Raw genomic sequence first — 23,283 nt, 5'->3', positions numbered from 1 at the left:
GAAACTGGAAGGGCCTGGTGTAACTCCTACCAAGGAACGGGAGAGATGCTGGGGCATCCATGGGAACGTTGGTGGCTTCGAACTTCCCCAGGTCACTGGCTAAAGTGACCCCGCTCAGTTCAGTCTCGAAGGGGGGAGAGGTGTGACAAAGTGGGACTGTTCTTAATGTTTTCTCTGAATACTGTGTGGGTGCCTCAGTTTCCCCTATGCAGTTCTTCAGTATCTAGGTGGGGGGAATAAGGGGGTGTGATTGTTGCAGAGCCCGAGAGGGCAGGTGTGATGCTGTCTGCACAGAGAATGGCCGACACCCTGTCTCCTGGCAACTGATGGCCTGGGCCCCTCCCCTGCAAAGGTGCTGACTGAAGGGTTGGAGAACAAAGAGATCAGGTGGCCTCCTAGCCCGGGAAAGAGACAAAGGCCAGAGGAGGAGGGGCTGGAGGGAGTTTCAGTTTGGAGCTGGCTGAGGAAATGGAGGGAGGCCCAGATGGGGCTCTGGCCTCCCTGTCCCCCAAGATGGACCTGACTGAGGGGTCCTGTTCTCTGCACCTGCAAGCTCTGTTTTAGACCATGTTCCTGTCGTCTAATAAACCTTCTGTTTTCCTGGCTGGCTGAGAGTCGCGTCTGACTGCGGAGTTGGGGGGCAGGACCCTCTGGCTTCCCCAGGACCCCACTTGGGTGGACTCGCTGTGGGAAGCGCACGGAGGGGCAGAGGAGGCTGAATGCTCCGAGGTCAGACCCAGGAAGGTGGAAGCCGGGTGAGCTGTGTGTCCTGCGGACAGGCTGCCCCCAGAGAGGAGACTTCCCCAGAGTCCTGCCTGGCTTCGTAGGGAGCAGTTCCAGAGCATCGCCCGGGGACGCCGTGACAACGTGGACTGGGGAAACGGAGGGAACCCCAGGGTTGGGGGTCTAATCTCCCTGCTCCCCCAGATGGACCTGCCTGAGGGGTCCTGTTGTCTGTACCTACAAACTCAGATTTGGACTGTGTTCCTGTCATCTAATAAACCTTCCGTTTTGCTGGCTGGCTGAGAGTCACGGGGAATCGCAGGAAGTGGGGGGTGCTGGGCTCTGACTCCCTCACACTCCATGGCACAAGGCTGGTCATGCTCTCCTGTCGGGGTCCCCGGGGCCGGATCTCCCGTCGGGGTCCCCGGGGCCGGCTCTCCCTCCATCTCTCATCCCCTCACTCCAGGGCTGCATGAACAATGTGACGTTTGGGAACGAGCATGTGGGGTACTATGAGACAGTGGCGGGCGGCGTGGGGGCCGGGCCCCACTGGCATGGGCGCAGCGGGGTGCACACCCACATGACCAACACCCGCATCACTGACCCCGAGATCCTGGAGAAACGGTGGGTCTGGGACCCCATGGGGAGCACCCCGTCTTTGCAGGGCTCTCGGCTAGGGCCCTCCTTGGGGGACACGGGCAGGGAGTCTAGGAGAAGGGCCTTGTGAGGGGGGGAGCTGGATGGAGTGGGAGGTCCCTTGGTGGGGGAGTGGCAGCAGCCAGGACACCCAAGAGCTGTGGGGTAACCCCAGCTTTTTAGGGGCCTCCACCGAGCCGATGGGCCCTCAGGATGTAGTGTCCTCGGCCCCTGTAACCGCTGCCGGGGGGGCTGAGCCGGCTCCGGGTCCCAGGGTCTCCCCGCCCTGTGCTCGGGCAGTGGCAGAGTGTGCAGGGGACCGGGTGGAGGGTGCCCTGCCGGGGGGTGCTCATCTCCCCAGTGACGCTGCCTCCCCCCCAGGTACCCAGTGATCCTGCGCTGCTTTGAGCTGTGCCAGGGCAGCGGGGGCAGCGGGCGGTTCCGGGGCGGGGACGGGGTGATCCGCGAGCTGCTCTTCCGCCAGGAGATGGTGCTGTCGGTGCTGAGCGAGCGCCGGGCCTTCCGCCCCTACGGCCTGCAGGGTGAGCACCCGCCGGGGTCCGGCCCCCCACCGGGCACCCCCTCCCCTCCCCTCCCCTCCACTGCGGTCCCCACTGAACTGCCCAGCTCCTCGCGGTATCCCCATTTGATCCTCCCTCCGGCCCCCCCGCCAAACCCCCACACCCGCTCGTGGTGTCCCCCGTCTGTCACCCCGTCTGCCCTCCCTCTGCCCCCTCACCCTGCCCCCTCGTGGTGTCACCCGTCTGTCACCCCCTCTGCCCTCCCTCTGAACCCCCACCCCGCCCCCTCGTGGTGTCCCCCGTCTGTCACCCCATCTGCCCTCCCTCTGACCCCCCACCGCGCCCCCTCGTGGTGTCCCCTGTCTGTCACCCCGCCCCCTCGTGGTGTCCCCCGTCTGTCGCCCCCTCGTGGTGTCCCCCGTCTGTCACCCCATCTGCCCTCCCTCTGACCCCCCACCGCGCCCCCTCGTGGTGTCCCCCGTCTGTCGCCCCCTCGTGGTGTCCCCCGTCTGTCACCCCATCTGCCCTCCCTCTGACCCCCCACTCTGCCCCCTCGTGGTGTCCCCTGTCTGTCACCCCGCCCCCTTGTGGTGTCCCCCGTCTGTCACCCCGTCTGCCCTCCCTCTGCCCCCCCACTCTGCCCCCTCGTGGTGTACCCCGTCTGTCACCCCGAATTTGACCCTCCCTCTGACTCCCTTTTCTCTTCTGGGCAGGGGGGGACTCTGGCTCCGCCGGGCTGAACTTGCTGATCCGCAGAGATGGACGAACCATCAGCCTGGGGGGGAAGACGTCAGTGCAAGTGCTTCCCGGGGTAAGAGTCAAGCGCCCCGCTTGGCTGGGGGTGGGAGCGGGAGCCGGTTGGCATGGCTGTCCTGGTGGGGGTGGGGCTGTCCCTGGATGGGGTGGGGCTGGTTGGCATGGCTCTCCCAGTGGGGGGCAGGGCTGGCATGGCTGACCTAGGGGTGGGGGGCGGCTGGTTGACCCGACTCTCCCGGTGGGGGGGGGTGGGGTTGGCACGTCTGTCCCGGGGGTGGGTAGGAGGGGCTGGTTGACCCAGCTCTCCCGGTGAGGGGTGGGGTTGGCACGGCTGTCCCGAGGGAGTGGGGGAAGGAGGGGCTGGTTGACCCAGCTCTCCCGGTGGGGGGTGGGGTTGGCACGGCTGTCCCGAGGGAGGGGGGGAAGGAGGGGCTGGTTAACCCAGCTCTCCCGGTGCGGGGTGGGGTTGGCACGGCTGTCCCGGGTGGGGAAGGAGAGGCTGGTTGACCCAGCTCTCCCGGTGGGGGGTGGGGTTGGCACGGCTGTGCTGTGCTGTGGCTGGTACTTTCCTTGGGTTGACCTGGTCTGATTCCCCTCTCTGGGGCTCCTGTCTGGGCAGGGTCTGGGGACAGCCCCCTTCTCCCCTCACCGTCTCCCTCCCCTCCCCGCAGGATGTCTTCCGCTTGCAGACCCCTGGCGGGGGTGGCTTTGGGCCGGCTGCTGACACTGGGGACTCCCTGGAGCGGCACCAGCCGCCCAACGCCAGGAGCTTCCTGGAACGTGGCAGCCTGTACGACTATCGCCTGGCACAGGAGACGGCGTGAGGGCCGGGGCTGGGGCGTGGGATGAGCCACCTCAGGGCTCTGCCCCCATGCCATGCGGGCTCCGAACAAGCAGCCGTGGCATGGCCCCCTCCCCCCTCCTGGCCTCCTAATGCGGGGAGCATCCTCTGTTGGGCCAGGATTCCTAGGTCCCAGTCAGCTGTTCCCTGCCTCATTGTGTGACATTGCCTGAGTCCCTGCCCCTCTCTGCCCACTATGGGGTGAGCACTTGCAGGGGTCATTCCTGGCCTTTGCAGAGGGTTTGGGACTCATGGGGCTGGAGGTGCAGTTGGGGACCCGTCTCTACCTCCGAACCCAGGCAAGGGGAGCAGCTCCGGCCCGGCCTTTTGGACGTGGAGAAGAATTGACGCTGGGCATCAGACCTATGTCCATACCGTGGGGAACCAGGACACTGCGTCAAGCTGCCCCGCCAAGGACTGATCTGCACCTGCTTCAGAGAAAGCAAAGCCCCAGACTCGATAGGGGGGAGCGGGCTGGGCTGGTGCCCTTCCCTTTTCTCCAGCAGCCCGCACCCGTACTTGTTGACCTTGTGGTGCCCGACACCAGCCTAGAGGTGCTGGTGGACGTGGATGCCTCAGGCAGTTTCATGGATCCGGAGTCTGCCCTTTCGTCGGGACCAGTCACCCACCAGATGGCTCCCTTCAAGGCAACTGTCCTTTGAGGCCACCGCAAAGTTCTGTTTGGGCTCATTCATGAACTGCATTCACCAGTTGTCCTTGGCATCCCCTGGCTCATCGCCTACGACCTGCACATCTGCTGGTGGTCAGGCACAATATGCTCTTGTTCCCTGTCTTGCCAGCAGTCCTGTTTCCTGAGAGCCAAACCAGGCCCAGCAGCCCGCTGCTGCTTACTCAGTCCTCCAAAGAATTCAGAGATGTTAAGAGAGGATCCAAAGGTGACCCTGGCAACCCCCACGGCATCCTCCACAGCTCCAGGGATTCCTGTTAAATTTCAGCTCTATGCCGACATGGTTAGTGAAAAGAGAGCCAGCGCCCTACTGCCTCATTGCAGCATGACGGCCTCATTGACCTCCTGCCAGGAGCCGAGGCTCCTTTTGGGCACATTTACTCCCTCTCATAATCTGAACTGCAGGCATTTCTGGGGGACCTGTCCTCAGGAAAACCTTCAGAAGGGGTTAATTTTCCCCTCTACATCCCCAGCAGGGGCCCCAGTCTTCTTTGCGGCAAAGAATGGCGGTTCCTCCGGCCTGGTGTGGACTACCAAGTATTGAACAAGATTACAATCTGAAACCGGTACCATGTACTGCTTATTAATGAGCTGTTTGAAAGACTCTGCCCTGCCAAGGTCTTCACAAAGTTGGGCCACCGTGGAACTTCTGCCCTGGTGAGGATCCAGGAAGGAGACGAATGGAAGACCACCTTCCATACCAGGCATGGCCATGGTCATGCCATTTGGGTTGTGCAATGCCCTGGCAACATCTTAAGGACATACTGGACCAATTTGTTGTCCTTTACCTGGATGAGATCCTCATTTTCTCTGAAAGTCAGGACCTCCACAGTCATCATGTCTGCGCTGTCTTGGAGTGATGACGCCAAAACCACCTCTGCTCAAAACTTGAGAAATGTGAGTTCAATAAGGGCACGGTGGAATTCTTGGGATCCCCTGGCCCGAGGAACTCACATGGACCTTCGTAAGGTTGGGGCAATATTTGACTAGGCCACACCCAAGGATGTAGGTGGAGGGCAGTGATTTCTCGGATTTGCCAAGTTTTACAGGTGATTTATTAAAGGATTCTCTAGCCTGGTTGCACCCATAACAGTGCTCCTGCGAAAGGGGGCCAGTTTGCCTGACCCTGGGGGTTCAGTTAGCCTTTGATCGACTGAAGAGGGCATTCACCTTGGCACCTATCCAAATTCACCCAGAATTCACTGAACCATTTATGATCAAGGTCAATGACTGAAACTTTGCCATAAGTGCAGAATTATTTCTACATGTGGGTCCCTGCAACCAATTCTACCCATGTGATTTTTATTCTTGGAAGCAGTCCTCAGTGGAAAAATTACCATATTTGGGACAAGGAACTACTGGATACCAAGGCGGCTCTGAGAAGTAGGGCTCCTTCTAGGAGGTGGCACCATTCCCAGTCCAAGTCCTGTGGGCCATAAGAACTTGGAATACCTATAGACTGCCAGACTCCTTAACCAACCCCAGATCTGCTGGTCCCTCTTCTTTGCTCACTTCAGGTTTGTTGCAACCTATCATCCCAGGGCAGCTGCCCTATCCCGCAAAGGCTAACATCTCAGACCTGGTGAAGAGCCCTCTGCCACCATGGTCAAGGGGCCCAACTTTGTCAACAGGACAATTGACAGCAGTCTGATTTCCTCCATCTGCTCCCCGATGACGCATTTGTGACCTAGATCTTCCAGACCCTGAACGATGTGGTTACCCAATCACCCCAGATCCGACTACAGAATGGCCTCTTCTATTGCAAGGCTTTTCTGTATGTTCCGGAGGGACAACCTAGGTTTCAGGTATTGAAACTATGCCACAATTCGCCAGCAGTGGCCGTTTTGGCCAATTCAAGCCAATCTGGTCTTGAGGAACCTCTGGTGGAGAGGCCTATGAGATTACATCAAGGATTATATAAGGTCCTGCAACCTCTGTGCCTGTATCAAGAACCTACATTCTAAACCCCTAGATCTCCTCCAGCCTCTGCCCACACCGCCAGTCTTGGTCTGCTGTGCCATTGGACTTCATTGTAGAACTCCCACGCTCGCAGGGACACTGGGCAATCCTGCTTGCCCTTGAGCTCCTAACAAAGATGGTGCACTTCAGTCCATGCCGTACAGTTCCCACCCATGGGAGGTGCCTTGGCTTTCCCCCCTTGCTTATTTGGCCATTTGTATGTGAAATTACCCTGTGTGTGCCCGCTCTGCGGGGCAGGAAGCGACCTGCCAGCCAGGCCCGCGGCGAGCCGGTGGAGCTGTGGTTGTACGCCAGGGCAGGTGTGGCTGTGCCCTGTGCCAGGCTGTGCCTTGGGAGCTAATTTTGGCAATTGAATGAAGTGAGCTTCCCGGTTTGTGGTTTGCCTGGGAAAGCTGCACGGCCCTGTAGAAACCTGGGTGCATCCTCGGGCTAATTAACGCTGTCGTCAGCGAGGGCCGGAGGAGCTGGGCGGGGCTGGCTGGGCTGGGCAGGGGGCCAGCAGCATATTCAATGGGTGATTCTCCTTCAGGTAACAGCTGCTGTGATCATGGGGGCCCCCTGACCAGCTTGCAGTGTCTGCCGAACGCTGAGATGCAGAGAAAGGGTTATAAGATATTCCAGGGGTGGGAAAAGGTGCATAAGGGAGACAAACAGAGAGCCTAGGCTAGTCCAGACAACGCCCCGCCCCCCAGGAGAGTCCCAGCACGGTGCTAACCCCACGTCTGCTAACCAAGAGAAGTGGGGCCAGAAATCAATGGGCCAAAATGAGGCCTAACTGGTAAGCAAACTAATGAGGGGGATGGGCTGTTCCGCCCGCGGCTACCTTTGGGGGCCAGACAAAAAGCCTTCGGGGAGCTGGTGGGGAGGCAGGAGGGCTGGCAGGAACGGGCTTTTCCATCATGGTTACCACCGCCACCTTCTCCTGGGATCTGCCCTTGGGCCGCTGCCCTGACCAGGCCAGAGAGAGGGACCCAAATGTTGTCGCCAGCTGCCCTGGCTCCCACTAACTCCCAGCCCTGCTGCCCCCCACCCCTGGTGTTTTCTTTTTCTTCCCTTAGCTCTCCTCTGTTCTCTCCCTCTCCTCTGCCTTCTGCCTAATAAGACCCTGGCTGAGCCAGCCAAGACTGCGCCTTAGCAGCCCCGCTGTGAGCCGGTGGCCATGGAGGCGGCTAACGGTCATGCCCAAACAGCCCCGAGCTGGTATACATTTGCTGGGTCCTGGCATGGCCGATCGGCCCCTGTGATGAGCTGTTCTCTTCTGCCCAGGGTGTTACCGGCCACGGGGCGACTGTGTGAGCACATGGGTGTCACCAGTGGTGAGCTGGAGCCAGTTCGCACCAGTTCGCTAGAACCGGTTGTTAAATTTAGAAGCCCTTTTAGAACCCGTTGTTCCACGAGGGAGAACCAGTTCTAAAAGGGCTTCTAAATTTAACCGGCCAAAAGTGGCGCCTTAGGGGCTGACTCCATGGGTGCTCCAGCCCTAGAGCACCCAGGGGGAAAATTTGGTGGGTGCACTGGCAGCTCCCAGCCCCAGCTCACCTCCGCTCCACCTCCTCCCCTGAACGCGCCGCCCCGCTCTGCTTCTCCGTCCCGTCCCCCCCCCCCCCCCCCCCGGCTTCCCGGGAATCAGATGTTCGCTGAGGGGAGCTCGGCGGGGGGGGAGCGAGGAGGGCTGCCCGCGCCGCAGCAGGTAACCCGGGCGGGGGGGCACAGGGGCACCGCTCCCCGCCCCAGCTCCCCTCCGCCTCCCTCGGCCTGAGCGGGAAGCCTCCACCTGCGTCTCAGCCCCCCCAGACTTCCAGTGCGAACAGCTGATTCGCGGGAAGCCGGGGGGGGGGGGGGGGGGCGGAGAAGCAGGGCCGGTGGCTCGTTCAGGGCAGGAGGCGGAGCGGAGGTGAGCTGGGGCTGGGCGCAGGGCGCAGGGCGGGGAGCTGCCGGTGGGGGCTCTGCACCCACCAAATTTTCCCCGTGGGGGCTCCAGCCCCGGAGCACCCCCAGAGTCGGTGCCTAAGGTGCCACTTTTGATGTGATCGGTGGGGGGAGCGGCTGCTCCCCCTGCTCCCCCCCCCAGCTACGTTACCCCACCCCACCCCAGGAGCCAGAGGGACCTGCCGGCTGCTTCCTGGGAGCTGCCCCAGGTAAGCAGCTCCGGGACTCCCCACCTCGCCCCCGGCAGGTCCCTCTGGCTCTTAGGGGTGGGGTGGGCACCCACTACTGTGGCCCACGAAACCCTCCTGCCCGGGTCTGGGGGCAGTCAGGGGACAGGGGAGGGGGGTGGATGGGGGCATCAAGGAATGCGGGCGGTTGGATGGGGCAGGAGTCCCGGGGGCGGGGGGGGGCACGACCCCCTCGTGGGGTGAGGAGGGAACCGGTTGTTAAGATTTTGGGAGCTCATCACTGGGTGTCACACAGGGTTCGTTCCCTGAGCCTGTCCCTAGAGGGTGCGGCGGGTGCAGCGTGGTCTCTTGTTTTGGGAGGGGGAGAGGTTGGGGGGTTAATATCGATACCCCAGCTGCTCTGTTTCTTAGACCCGCTCCTGGCCCTTGGAGTGGAAGATGGGGCGGTTTGAGATGGTCCTTCGCTGTGTGTGTGTGTGTGTGATTCCAGTCTCCGCCTGGCCCCTGCGACGGTTGCCTGATCTCCATCCAGGAGCCTAGGCTCTGTTTGGGTGTCCTGGGCCCCGGCCATGGAGCACTGGGAAGGGAAGGCCCAGCCCTTGAACGTGCTGGGAAGCCGGGGTAGGGAGCAGAGGACAGGGTGAGGAGCTTGCCGGAGCCTGTGTTGCTTAGGAGTGGCTGCATTTTTCTGAACGAGCTGGAGCTTCCTTCGTGCTGAAGGTGTCTTGCCCAGGTACATGGCCAGGAGGTGACGAGGGCGCGACGAACGGAGGCCAGGCCTCTCTCTGTCCCCCAGGAGGGGATGGAGATGGCAGAGAGCGTTGGGCCGGCTGCTGCTGTGTGAGCGCTCGGAGTCAGGAGTCCGGCTGGCCTGCGAATGAGCTGAGCCCGCGGGGACTGTGATTCTCCAGCAGGCAGCACCAGAGATGGAAGCTGCGTTGTCTCTGTGATTCGGTTCTCCCCCCCCTTGGGTGTGTTTGTCTTGTTCTGTCCTCTCGGAAGCAGGATGGGACTTTAACAACAACAGGACAGCTCCAGCCCAGCTCACCTGACTTACGCTCTTTCCCCCTAACTGGATGGTTATTACCAGGACCCCAGTTTTCTGTGATAAAACCCCAACATTCACTAATAAGAAATGTAAAAATGTGCGTTTTTCCGTGGCAAAGGGATTTCTAGGATCCTGGGTTATACCATCGTTAACGCCAGCTGAAAGGCTGTCAAATGGGGGTCAGGTTCCTGGTAAAATGTCTCTCCCATGAAAGGGAACAAGCGTCACTGTGACAATGACAGCCTCGCTGGGAACCTGACAGGTCCAACGCTTTCACTGTTTTTCTTCCTCTTGCTGTATCTTTAATAAAATGCTAAAGGACTGTTCGTGGTGTGTTTGCCAGGGGCCCGAGCAGCCTCACCCAAACGTCATTTAACACTGTTCAGGGCCAGGGTCACATTAACATCTTTCAGGGTAACAGCCGTGTTAGTCTGTATTCGCAAAAAGAAAAGGAGGACTTGTGGCACCTTAGAGACTAACCAATTCATTTGAGCATAAGCTTTCGTGAGCTACAGCCGATACATCCGATGAAGTGAGCTGTAGCTCACGAAAGCTTATGCTCAAATAAATTGGTTAGTCTCTAAGGTGCCACAAGTCCTCCTTTTCTTTTTATTAACACCTTTGATGCCCTAGCGGATTGCACCCACAGAAATCAGTCGCGGCCAGCTCAGGTTTGGCCCAGCTGGCCTCCATTGGGACAGGGTGGGGGGATGCGGAGCCAAGTCTGAGTGAGTGGCATTGTGACTTGGGTAGGCTGAGGCTGGGTCAGACCTGAGCAGAAGGGAAAGTAAGCCGGTACACCCCAGTACGGCGTACCGGCAAGAGCCCAGCAGTGGCTGGAGCCCCGGGCCCTTTCAATTGCCGCCAGAGCCCTGCTGCCGGAGCCCTGGGGGTCGTGGTGGCAATTTAAAGGGCCCGGGGCTCCCAGTTGCTGCTACCACAGTCCCAGCCCCGGGCCCTTTAAATCTTGATTAAAGGGCCTGGGGATGTAAAGACCCCGCCTCTTCCAATTCAGGCCCCGCCCCCGCCTAAGTACCGGTAAGTCCTTGAAGTTACTTTCACCCCTGGACCTGAGTAACACTGTGACCACATGCACCAGGTTGCAATGCTGAGAGTGGGGAGCCAGACGCAGCCCCTGGGACAGGAGCCACCTCTGCAGGGTGACTATAAGAACGGCCAGACTGGGTCAGACCAAAGGTCCATCTAGCCCAGTATCCTGTCCTCTGACAGTGGCCAATGCCAGGTGCCCCAGAGGGAATGAACAGAACAGGGAATCATCCAGTGATCCATCTCCTGTCGCCCATTCCCAGCTTCTGGCAAACCGAGGCTAGAGACACCATCCCTGCCCATCCTGGCTAATAGCCACTGATGGATCTGTCCTCCAGGAACTTAATCTAGTTCTTTTTGAACCCTGCTATAGTCTTGGCCTCCTCTGGCAAGGAGTTCCACAGGCTTATTGTGCGTTGTGTGAAGAAATGCGTCCTTTTGTTTGTTTTAAACCTTCTGCCTATTAATTTCATTGGGTGACCCCTGGTTTTTGTGTTATGAGAAGGAGTAAATAACACTTCCTTATTCACTTTCTCCACACCCATCATGATTTTATAGACCTCTATCTTATCCCCCCTTAGTTGTCTCTCTAATATACTTTTTTTTGAGATGGGGCGACCACATCCGCACGCAGTATTCAAACTGTGGGAGTACCATGGATTTATATTGAGGCAATAGGATATTTTCTGTCTTGTTCTCTATCCCTTTCTTGATGATTCCCAACATTCTGTTCGCTTTTTTGGCTGCCGCTGCCCATTGAGCGGGTGTTTTCAGGGAACTCTCCACACTGACTCCAAGATCTTTCTTGAGTGGTAACAGCTAATTTAGACCCCATCATTGTATATGTAGAGTTGGGATGATGCTTTCCAATGTGCATTACTTTGCATTTATCAACATTGAATTTCATCTGCTATTTGGTTGCCCAGACACCCAGTTTTGTGAGATCCCTTTGTAGCTCTTCACAGGCTGCCTGGGACTTAACTATCTTGAGTAGTTTTGTATCATCTTCAAATTTTGCCACCTCACTGTTTACCCCTTTTCCCAGATAATTTATGAATATGTTAAATAGGACTGGGCCCAGTACAGCCCCCTGGGGGACACCACAATTTACCTTTCTCCAGTCTGAAAACAGACCGTTTATTCCTACCCTTTGTTTCCTTTTAACTAGGGTGAGTGCAGGGTGGGCTCATTCTCCAGTCCCCCCTCTTGGGGCCTCCCCTCCTCACCAGCCACGATTAGGGTTGTGGTGCCGGGGTGGAGGGTGCTGCTGTGGGTGGTCAGTGCCCCCTCAGCAGCTTAGGGTAGCGCACCCGTTGAACCGGGGGCTCCCTTGCTCCTGCTGTCTGGGCTCGTGAACACACAACACCCCGCTGAGATCACAGAGGCACTGGGGAACAGGGGCTCTTGGTGCTCTCAACCTCTGCTCATTGTGCTGATCAGCATTCACTGTTACTGGTGGGAGCATGCGGGGAGAGGGGGGTCTTTCACCTCTACTCCGTCCCCGGCTTGGTTGCTGTGTCTGTCTGCTAATGTTCTCCCGCCCCCTGCCCCCAGAACCCCCTCCAGCCAGGTGCCCGAATCAGGTGATTGGCTTAAAACTCTTGAGTTAGCAAATGAGTAAGTCTTGATTCATCGCTTCCAAGGCCAGAAGGGATCATTGTGACCGTCTTGTCTGACCCCCTGTACAGCACAGGCCAGACACCAGCCCCTAGGGCAGAGCGTTTCGACAAACAACTAGTCTTGACTGAAAAATCGCCAGGGCTGGAGAATCCGCCACAACCCTGGGTACATTGTTCCAAGTGTTAGTTGCAAACCTAGGCCTTATTTCCAGTCTGAATGTGTCGACCTTCAACTTCCAGCCACTGGATCCTGTCAGACCTTCCTCTGCTAGAGTGAACAGCCCATTGTTAAATCTCTGATCCCCAGGTAGGTACTTCCAGACTGGGATCAACTCACCCCTTAACCCGCTCTTTGTTCAGCTAAATAGATTGCGCTCCTCTGTACGGCAGGTTTCTAACCCTTTAATTCTGACCACTCCCCAATTTATCAACGTCCTTCTTGAACTGGAGCCAGGATCCCAGCAGCACTCGCACAGTGCCACGTACAGAGGGAAAATAAACTCTGCTCCTACTCGAGATTCCCCTCTTTATATATCCCAGGATGGCATTAGCCCTTTTGGCCGCAGCCTCCCACTGGGAGCTCATGTTCACGTGGTTATCCACTGTGACTCCCAAATCTTGTTCAGGGTCCCCATCCTCGCTGTATACATTTACATTTGCCTATATTAAAACGCAGTTTGCCTGTGCCCAGGTTACCAAGTGATCCAGATTGCTCTGAATCGGTGGCCTGGCCTCTTTGTTATTTATCACTGCCCCAGTTTTTGTATCATCTGCACAATTTGTCAGTGATGATTTTATGTTTTCTTCCAGGTCATAGATAAAAATGTTAAGTAGGGTCAAGAACCAACCTCTGTGGGGGCTCACTGGAAACACACCCACTCAGTGGTGATTCCCCAGTTACAATTACATTTTGAGATCTATCAGTTAGCCAGGTTTTAATCCATTGAATGTGTGCCATGGTCATTTTATACCATTCTAGTTTTTGAATCAAAATGTTGTGCAGTACCAACTCAAATGCTTTACATCAACCCTGTTACCTTTGTCAACCAAACTTGTAATCTCATCAAAAAGAGATTTCACATTAGTTTGATGGGATCTATTTTCCATAAACCCTGGTTGATTGGCATTAATTGAGTCCTGTATTCAGCTGCTTCATTCTCTTGGCTATAATTACCAGCTCATCCTGTTTACCCTTTCTAAAAATTGGCACAACTTCTAGTCTTCTAGAAGTGCTCCAAGATTTATTGAAAAATCAACCTTAATGGTCCAGTGAGCTCCTCAGCCAGCACGTTTAAAACTCTTGAATGAAAGTTATCACGATCTGCTGTTTGAAAAATGTCTAATTTTAGTTGCTTCTGCTTAACATCCTCCTGAGATCCTAGTGGAATGGAAAGAGTGTTATCATCACCAAATGATGACACTATATAATCTGTAGTTTCCCCAAATAGAGAACAGAAATATTTATTGAACACTTCTGCCTTTTCTGCATTATTATTGAGATTTCTACCATTTCCATCTAGTAATGGCACAATACCATTGTCAGGATTCTTTTTGTTCTTAATATATTTTAAATTTTATTGTACTTAATGCTGCTGGCCATAGTCGTCTCCTTGTGTCCCTTGGCTTTCCTTATCAATGTTCTACAATCCCTAACTTCTTATTTATATTAATTACTATCAACTTTCCCTTTCTTCCCTGGGTTGTGGCTCACACTGCTCTTCCCTGGGTTGTGGCTCATGCTAGTGCTTGGATGGGTAGGTGTCCGGGTGCCAAAAAAAGGGCGGGGTTATGGTGCAGGGGGGGGGACTGGACATTTGGCAGTTCTGACCCCGCCTCCTATCTGATCCTATCCTACCTGACCCCCGTACCCTGTCTGTCCCACTCTCAGTCCCCTGCCTGCCCCCCCATGTCTTACTGTAGCACCCCGATATGCCCTGTATCCATGATCCCCTGCATGCTCCCCCATTTCCTACCCTGACATCCCCTGCCCCCACAACCCCCTGCCTGCTGCTCTATCCCCTGCCCTCCACATTCCCCCTCCACTGTCGGGGTGGGGCAAGGTAAGGGGACTCAGTACTCCCCCTTGGGCCATCCCCGCAGGGGCTGAGTCTGGAGACATGCATGACCCCATCCAGGCCAGTGCACCAGGGCCTGGGGAGCAGGTGGCTATGCGTGCACAGAGTGAGGTGGGGGTGTGACATTCTGAGTGTGATTTAAAGTCTCATGGAAAGGTGACAGGGCCAGAAAGAGCTAATTAACTCCCAGACTGACCTGACCCATGGCCGAACTTTAGAGACTGGTTAGGAAGAGATGTAAATGAACAGAGCTTTGAAATGCAGCCGGCATTGTTAGAGAGAGAAGGGGAGATGTTTGCTCAGGTCTCGTGATATCCGCAAACAAGCCTTGTCTATGGCTACGGCTTTGATTCAAAGATCAAAAAGGGAATATTAACTTTTAGGAAGTGTGACGATGTGACTCAGCAGGGAGGGGGGAGTGTTGACCTGGGAATGTGCCCTGGGGATGGGAGACCTGAGAGCCTGTCACCTGAGCCAGGAGGGGGAGGGGGAGGTGACACCTCTGCCCAGGAATGTGAACAGAGGCTGCAGCAGGGAACCTGGGGGGTGAGTTTAGTTGGCAGTTTGGAGGCTGGGGGGAGGAACACAGGGAACCCCAGGGCTGGGGTCTAAGCTCCCTGCTCCCCCAGAAGGATGTGATTGAGGGGTCCTGGTTGTACCCACAAGCTCTGTTGTGGACTGTGTTCCTGTTGTCCAATAAACCTTCTGTTTTACTGGCTGGCTGAGAGTCTCAGTGGATCCCAGGAAGAGGGGTGCAGGGCCTGGACTCCCCCACACTCCGTGACAGGAAGACACTTGAGTGACAGAGTATTATTGTCTATGTCTCTTTGAAGGTTGTGGTAACCTGTGTCTGAACTGTTTAATGGATAAATGACCCTGTGCTAATTGCCAGGATGTTTGGGAGAAGGAAAGCCAAGCCGATTGTTTTCTCAGGCCAAAAGGCTGCGGAAAACATATAAAGACCCTGGGACACCATCCTTCTTCATCTCAGTTCTGCTTTGGGTTTTAAGAGGGGGAAACCTTAAGCCATCAGGATTGAGATCCCCAGTCACTGACAGGAGTCACCCTGAACATGGCCATTGGACTATAACCTCTGGACTATTTCTAAAAGGACTTTTGGCAACTACAAGCTCATCTCTGCTCTGTATCTGGACCTCAAGAATTGAACCCAAGTCTCTCTGTATATTGATCTTTTAACCAACGCTCTCTTGTCTTTTTAAATAAATTTTAGCTTAGATAACAAGGATTGACTGTAAGCGTGTATTTGGGGTAAGATCTGAGTTATCATTCGACCTGGGTCTGGGCTTGGTCCTTTGGGGTCAGAAGAACCTTTTCTTTTCAAGGATGAAATAAGATTTTCAGAATTTGTCACCCTATGGTTGACAGGTGTGTCTGGAGGGAGGCCTGAGGCCTGACGCTGGCTACTTTAAGGAAACCCAGGGAGGGGCTGTAGAAGCTGCTTTGGGCTGGCTGGGTAAATCTAACTATTGCAATATCCATCAGCGTTTGGGGTTTGTCTGCCCCGGTCTGTTTGCAGTTCACCCTGATTGAGTGACCTCAGCTGGCTCACACGGGCAGCATCGTTACAGGGGTGTTCCAGGTGGGGGCGTTCCTGGGCAGAGGCGGCAGCAGCTGACTGAGTCCTTGGGGCAGGGGGCCCAGAGGGGCACCAGATGCCTGGGGGGTCCCTGGGAGGGGCTGGGGATTCCTGGGCTCAAGCGGCACGTCCCTGGTCGGGTCTTTAGATTGGGGGAGGGACATAGGAACCGGGGTCCCGCCATGGCGTCCGGGACTGCCCCTGCAGCATGTACAGCCACCCAGACCCCTCTCTGCCCAGCTGGGTGCCCCCCCCGCCAGCCCTGGTAGTTGGTGCCAGGTGCAGGCGCCCTGCACGAGAGCTGGTCTCCCCGGCTGTCCCCCACAGCTGCAGCTGGCAGCAGTGCCCCGGCGCAAGGCGGGGCCAGCCCCTTGGGGGCCCCAAGCAGGAATACTCCCAGCCCCACATACTAATACTTAACGGGGGCCCCCTGAGCTGCTCGGGGTCCTAAGCAATTTCCCAGTCTGCGTCTGCCTGCCACCAGTTCTGCCCCCGGCCACAGGCACCGTCCGGCTGGTGGGCATGAGCCTGCTGCAGCCGGGGGGGCTGGAGCTGCAGGACACGGTGGGTCAGCTCCTTCCCCCACACAACCTCACCCCCCATGTGCAGCTACTGACCTGAGGGGGGGCAGGGGCTACCCCTGGAGCCTGGCCAGCCCCTGCCATCTCAGCACCCCATGCCCCTAGTAGTGACTCGGTGCAGTGAGGTGCCTGGCAGGGGGAGGACATTGGGGTGCATGGTGCTGGCTCTAAAAGGTGCCCCCCTAGGAGGGTCACTGCCACCCCTCCCCGCAGGTCTCCCCAGCAACCTGGAGTGTTCAGAGCCCAGCTCCAACCGGCCACAGCCCCTTTCTGCCCCCCATAGTTCTTCCTTCCCATCAAATCATGGCCTCTGACTGGAGCAGCTCCTCCGGCACCAGCCCCCCCTCCAGCCTGCCTGCCACACCGGGCACATCAGCCCCGTCCCCCAGGGGCATGACCCACAGCGCCCACCAGCACCCCACGGCCTTCCCAGCCCGATTACAGTGTCCGCCTCACTGCTCCATCAGCCCCATGGCCTGCCTCCCCGACCCCCACCCTGGGGCCTGGCCAGCAGGGTAGCGGCAGGCACCAGCCCCACTTTTCCAGTCACAAAGTCTAAGAGCAGCAGGGTCCCAAAGCCCATCCGGGGAGCCTGCAGGGTCTGGGGGCTCTGACCCAGGCCTGGGGTTGCATCTCCTTGGCCAGAGACGAGAACAGTGACTCCTTTGCCAGTGACTCCTGTCTAGTGGCCACACATGGCATCACCCCTCTGGGTACAATGGCTGTGAGAGGCCTGGGACAGGCTGTGGGGGGGTGACAGCCACTAGTCCTGGGGACCCCCCTGTACCCAAGGGGGGGGTCTGCAGTAGGGGTATGGGTGAGAGGCTGGGGTATGTGGTGGTGGTGGTGGGGGTGATGGCCCCATGTCCTGGGGAGCCCATGGTACCCAAGGGGGGGGGTCTGCAGGAAGGGGTATGGCTGAGAGGCCTGGGCAGGCTGTAGGGGGTGATGGCCACTAGTCCTGGGGTCCCCCCTGTACCCAAGGGGGGGTCTGCAGTAGGGGTATGGCTGAGAGGCTGGGGCATGTGGTGGGGGGGTGATGGCCCCTTGTCCTGGGGAGCCCATGGTACCCAAGGGGGGGGTCTGCAGGAAGGGGTATGGCTGAGAGGCCTGGGCAGGCTGTAGGGGGTGATGGCCACTAGGCCTAGGGACCCCCCGTACCCAAGAGGGGGGGTCTGCAGGAGAGGTATGGCTGAGAGGCCTGGGCAGGCTGTGGGGGGTGATGCCCCCGAGTCCTAGGGACCCCCCCGTACCCAAGAGGGGGGTCTGCAGGAGGGGTATGGCTGAGAGGCCTGGCCAGGCTGTGGGCGCTGATGGCCCCGAGTCCTAGGGACCCCCCCCGTACCCAAGAGGGGGGTCTGCAGGAGGGGTATGGCTGAGAGGCCTGGGCAGGCTGTCGGGGGTGATGGCCCCGAGTCCTAGGGACCCCCCGTACCCAAGAGGGGGGTCTGCAGTAGGGGTATGGTTGAGAGGCCTGGCGTGCCCGACCAGGGATTTCCCCAGTGGTGCCGAAGGGTGACAACGCCCGGGGCAGAGCAGGAGCTGGGAGCTGCTGGGTCACAGCCTAGCCGGGTGTCGCGGAGTGTGGGGGAGTCCAGGCCCTGCACCCCTCTTCCTGGGATCCACTGAGACTCTCAGCCAGCCAGTAAAACAGAAGGTTTATTGGACAACAGGAACACAGTCCACAACAGAGCTTGTGGGTACAACCAGGACCCCTCAATCACGTCCTTCTGGGGGAGCAGGGAGATTAGACCCCAGCCCTGGGGTTCCCTGTGTTCCTCTCCCCAGCCTCCAAACTGCCACTAAACCCACCCAGCAGGTTCCCTGCTGCAGCCTCTGTTCACATTCCTGGGCAGAGGTGTCACCTCCCCCTCCCCCTCCTGGCTCAGGTGACAGGCTCTCAGGTCTCCCATCCCCAGGGCACATTCCCAGATCAACACTCCCCCCTCCCTGCTGCGTCACATTGTCACATCTCTCCCCCCTTCGAGACTGAACTGAACGGGGTCACTGTGACCAGTGACCTGGGGAAGTTCGGGGCCCCCTCTCCGGGACAGCGCATCCGCTATCAGGTTGGCACTTCCCTTCACGTGGACCACGTCCATGTCGTAACCCTGCAGGAGCAGGCTCCATCTCAGGAGCTTGGCGTTGGCTCCTTTCATCTGGTGCAGCCAGGTCAGGGGAGAGTGGTCGGTGTACACGGTGAAGTGCCGCCCGAAGAGATAGGGCTCTAGTTTCTTGAGGGCCCACACCATGGCCAGGCACTCCTTCTCGATGGCCGCGTAGTGTTGCTCCCGGGGTAGCAACTTCTTGCTCAGGTACACGATGGGGTGTCTCTCCCCCTTTTCATCCTCCTGCATTAACACCGCCCCCAGTCCCGTGTCGGAGGCGTCGGTGAACACCACAAAGGGCTTGTCAAAGTCTGGGTTTGCCAGAACTGGGCCACTGACCAGAGCCTCCTTCAGCGCCCGGAAAGCCACCTGGCACTGCTCGGTCCAGACCACCTTGTCTGGCTTCCCCTTCTTGCATAGCTCAGTGATGGGGGTGGCTATGGCGCTAAAGTGGGGCACAAATCTTCGGTAGTATCCTGCCATCCCAATAAAGGCTTGGACCTGCTTTTTGGTGTGGGGAGCGGGCCAGTCTCTGATCACCTCCACCTTGGCTGGTTCCGGCTTTAGGCGGCCGCTCCCCACCCGATGGCCCAGGTAAGACACTTCCGCCATCCCCACCTTGCACTTCTCCGCTTTTACAGTCAGCCCAGCCCCCTGGAGTCGGTCCAGCACTTGTCTAACCTGGGACACGTGGTCCTCCCAGGTCTGGCTAAAGACACAGATGTCATCAATATACGCCACGGCAAAACTCTCCATCCCCCTCAGGAGCTGGTCCACTAGGCGCTGGAAGGTGGCCGGCACTCCCTTGAGGCCGAAAGGCAGGGTCAGGAACTCATAGAGCCCCAGAGGGGTGATAAAGGCCGATTTCAGCCGGGCATCTGCATCCAGCGGCACTTGCCAGTAGCCCTTTGTAAGGTCCATGGTGGTAAGGTACCGAGCTCCTCCCAGTTTGTCTAGGAGCTCGTCCGGCCTGGGCATGGGGTAGGCATCAGATACAGTGATGGCATTGAGCTTCCGATAGTCCACGCAGAACCGGACCGACCCGTCCTTTTTGGGGACCAGCACCACCGGCGAGGCCCAAGGGCTGGCAGATGGCTGGATCACCCCCAAAGCCAGCATGTCCCGGACCTCTCTTTCCAGGTCCTGAGCAGTTTTCCCTGTGACTCGGAAGGGGGAGCATCTTATCGGCGGGTGCGACCCGGTCTGCACCCGGTGGACAGTCAGATTAGTGCGTCCAGGCTGGTTGGAAAACAGCTGTCGGTACGGATGCAGCACCTCCCTGACCTCAGCTTGCTGGGCAGGGGTTAGCTGATCCGAGAGGGGGATTGTTTCCAGGGGGGAACCAGCTCTGGTCCCAGGGAATAGATCTACTAAAGGGTCATCTCCCTGCTCTTCCCACTGTCCACACACGGCCAACACCACATTCCCCCTGGCATAATATGGCTTCATCATATTCACATGGTACACCCGGCGGTGGTGCGCCCGGTTCGACAGCTCCACCACATAGTTTACCTCATTGAGCTGCTTGACGACCTTGAAAGGGCCCTCCCAGGCGGCCTGTAGTTTGTTATTTCTCACCGGGATGAGAACATCACCTGATCCCCGGTGGCGTAGGCACAGGCCCGCGCCGTGCGGTCATACCAGACCTTCTGCTTCTTCTGGGCTCTGGCCAGATTCTCCCTGGCCAGGCCCATGAGTTCAGCCAGTCTCTCTCGGAAGATCAGGACATACTCCACCACTGACTCTCCATCGGGAGTGGCCTTCCCCTCCCACTCGTCTCTCATCAGGTCCAGGGGGCCCCTCACCCTCCTGCCATATAACAGTTCAAAAGGCGAAAATCCGGTAGACTCCTGGGGCACCTCCCTGTATGCGAACAGCAGGTGAGGTAAGTACTTGTCCCAATCCTGCGGGTGCTGGTTCATAAAGGTTTTCAGCATCATCTTTAGCGTCCCGTTAAACCTCTCCACCAGCCCGTTGGACTGGGGGTGATAAGCTGAGGCCCAGTCGTGCCGGACCCCACATTTCTCCCACAAGCACCGGAGCAGGGCCAACATGAAGTTGGAGCCTTGGTCTGTCAAGACTTCCTTGGGGAACCCCACTCGGCTGAAAATGGTCAGGAGCGCATCGGCCACGGTGTCGGCTTCAATGGAAGCTAAGGGCACTGCCTCGGGGTAACGGGTGGCAAAATCTACCACCACCAGAATGTATTTCTTCCCCGACCGGGTCGTCCTGCTGAGAGGCCCCACGATGTCCATGGCCACCTTCTGGAAAGGCTCCTCTATGATGGGCAAAAGTTTCAAAGCCACTTTCCCCTTGTCCCGGGCCTTCCCCACCCTCTGACAGGGGTCACAGGATCGGCAATACTGCCGGACCGTGGTAAAGACCCCGGGCCAGTAAAAGTTCTGTAGCAACCTCTGCCGGGTGCGCCGGATTCCCTGGTGCCCTGCGAGGGGGATGTCATGGGCCAGGGACAGGAGCTTGCGGCGATACTTCTGGGGGACCACCAGCTGCCTCCTGATCCCACAGGACTCCACTTCCCTTGTGGGAGCCCATTCTCGGTACAGGAACCCCTTCTCCCACAGGAACCTCTCCTGGCAGCCTCTCCTCATGGTCCGTCCCACACCGAGGTCGGCCAGGTCCCTGAGCTTCCGCAAGGAGGGATCTTTCCTCAACTCGGCCAGGAACTCAGCGGCTGGGGAAGGGATGGGGACCGGTTCCCCCTCAGTGGCCAGGTCTGAGGCCTCAGCCTCTCTGAGCCGTGCCCCTCGGCCCTCCCTTCCCACCAGGGTAGGGTCCTGCGCCTCCGGTGCGGTACCCTCCCCGAGGTCAGGGAGCAGTGGCCCTCGCCGGCTCTGGCTACGGGTCACAACCAGGGCAGTCTGGGGCTTGCTTGGCCAGTCCTCTAGGTCTCCCCCCATCAAAACTTCAGTGGGCAAATGGTGGTGTACCCCCCACATCCTTGGGGCCCTCCTTGGCCCCCCATTTCAGGTGTACCCTTGCCACGGGCACCTTAAATGGGGTCCCGCCCACCCCTGTCAGGGTCAGGTAGGTGTTGGGCACCACCCCATCTGGGGCCACCACCTCGGGCCGGGCCAGCGTCACCTCCGCGCCCGTATCCCAGTATCCATTGACCTTCCTCCCATCCACCTCCAGGGGAACAAGGCACTCTCTCCGGAGGGACAGCCCCGCGCCCACCCTGTAAACCGAGCACCCTGAGTCCAGAGCCTCCAGCCCTCTGGTGGAGCTGGCCTGGGGTACTCTTCCCTCCGGGGCAGGTGGTAAACTGGTAGGCCCCCTTTCCTGGGTCGTCTGCCCCTCGTCCAGCTGGGTCCCTACCCAGTTAACCCTGGGTAGGTTGGGTCTGCTCAGTTTGTCCCTGAGCCCAGGGCACTGGGACCGTACGTGGCCTCTCTGGCCACAGTGATAGCAGCTCAGGTCACGTTGGTCCCCTCGAGCGGGTCGGAGGGGCCCGACGCCAGGCGTTCCCCTTGGGAGGGGGTTCTCCCTATTTCCCCGCTGGGAGGCCCCATGGTGACTCTCTCTCTGCATCGGGGGGGGCCTGTTCTTTTGGGACTCCTCCCGGCTACCCCCTGACCGACTGTTCACAAACTCGTCGGCCAGCTGCCCTGCGTGCTGGGGGTTCTCGAGCTTTTTGTCCACCAACCACAGCCTCAGGTCGGAAGGGCACTGTTCATACAGCTGCTCCAGTACAATTAGGTCAAGCAGGTCCTCTTTAGCTCGGGCCCCCGCTGTCCACTTGCGGGCATACCCCTGCATCCGGTTGACCAGTTGTAGGTAGGTGACCTCAGGCGTTTTACGCTGACTCTGGAACCTTCTCCGGTACATCTCAGGGGTCAGCCCAAACTCACGGAGCAGGGCCTGTTTGAACAGTTCATAGTCCCCTGCCTCCGGCCCTGTCATCCGGCTGTACACCTCCACGGCTTTTGGGTCCAGTAAGGGGGTGAGAAACTGGAGCCTGTCTGCAGGGTCAACCCTGTGCAGCTCACAGGCATTCTCAAAGGCCGTCAGGAAGCTATCTATGTCCTCCCCCTCCTTACGCTGGGCCAGGAAGCACTTATCAAAGTTCCTTGCAGTCTTGGGTCCCCCCTCATTCACCAAAGCCGGGGCCCCACTGCTCTTCAGCCTGGCCAGCTCCTGTTCATGCTGTCTTTGTTTCTCCTTCGTTTTACTGTTCCCCAGTCACTTACTGCAGGAAGCGCCGTTCACGGGGTGCAGTAGATCCCACCGCTGCCACCAGTTGTCACGGAGTGTGGGGGAGTCCAGGCCCTGCACCCCTCTTCCTGGGATCCACTGAGACTCTCAGCCAGCCAGTAAAACAGAAGGTTTATTGGACAACAGGACCACAGTCCACAACAGAGCTTGTGGGTACAACCAGGACCCCTCAATCACGTCCTTCTGGGGGAGCAGGGAGCTTAGACCCCAGCCCTGGGGTTCCCTGTGTTCCTCTCCCCAGCCCCAAACTGCCCACTCAACTCACCCAGCAGGTTCCCTGCTGCAGCCTCTGTTCATATTCCTGGGCAGAGGTGTTACCTCCCCCTCCCCCTCCTGGCTCAGGTGACAGGCTCTCAGGTCTCCCATCCCCAGGGCACATTCCCAGGTCAACACTCCCCCCTCCCTGCTGAGTCACATCGTCACACCGGGGTAATGCGAAAGGGGTGTTGAAGGGAGCTGAACCGACCCAGCCCCGTGGAGGATCCAGGGGGGCGACCGGAGCTCTGAGGGCTGAACCCCGACACCTCCCAAGGCTGGTGGGAACTGTGACCTCAGCTGGCCGCTGCAGGCTGGGACAAGGGGCCGAGGGGAGGTTGGATAAGACCCGGCTTTGGAGAGACTGGGTGGATCTCACCCGGGACTGACGGAGCCAGGCCCTGGATTGTGTGGCCGCTTGGCCACGTGCTTGGACCGGGGCCACATGGGAACGTTGG

At 58.4% G+C, this 23,283-nt stretch overlaps 1 protein-coding gene across 1 annotated transcript in view; it reads left to right on the top strand.

Annotated features, from left to right (window-relative positions):
- Positions 1–9,632, top strand: part of OPLAH (5-oxoprolinase, ATP-hydrolysing) — a 54,035-nt gene extending 44,403 nt beyond the window's left edge. The window contains exons 23-27 of the mRNA XM_048837049.2: positions 1,190–1,347; positions 1,741–1,901; positions 2,594–2,691; positions 3,308–7,654; positions 8,040–9,632. Of these exons, the coding sequence (XP_048693006.2) occupies positions 1,190–1,347; positions 1,741–1,901; positions 2,594–2,691; positions 3,308–3,460 (570 nt within the window). The 3' untranslated portion in view covers positions 3,461–7,654; positions 8,040–9,632. The remainder of the gene's footprint in view (positions 1–1,189; positions 1,348–1,740; positions 1,902–2,593; positions 2,692–3,307; positions 7,655–8,039) is intronic.
- Positions 9,633–23,283: the final 13,651 nt, after the last annotated feature.

Source organism: Caretta caretta, chromosome 2 (genome assembly GCF_965140235.1).
Source record: "Caretta caretta isolate rCarCar2 chromosome 2, rCarCar1.hap1, whole genome shotgun sequence".
NCBI lineage: Eukaryota > Metazoa > Chordata > Testudines > Cheloniidae > Caretta > Caretta caretta.
This window is presented reverse-complemented; position numbering and strand designations above follow the sequence as displayed.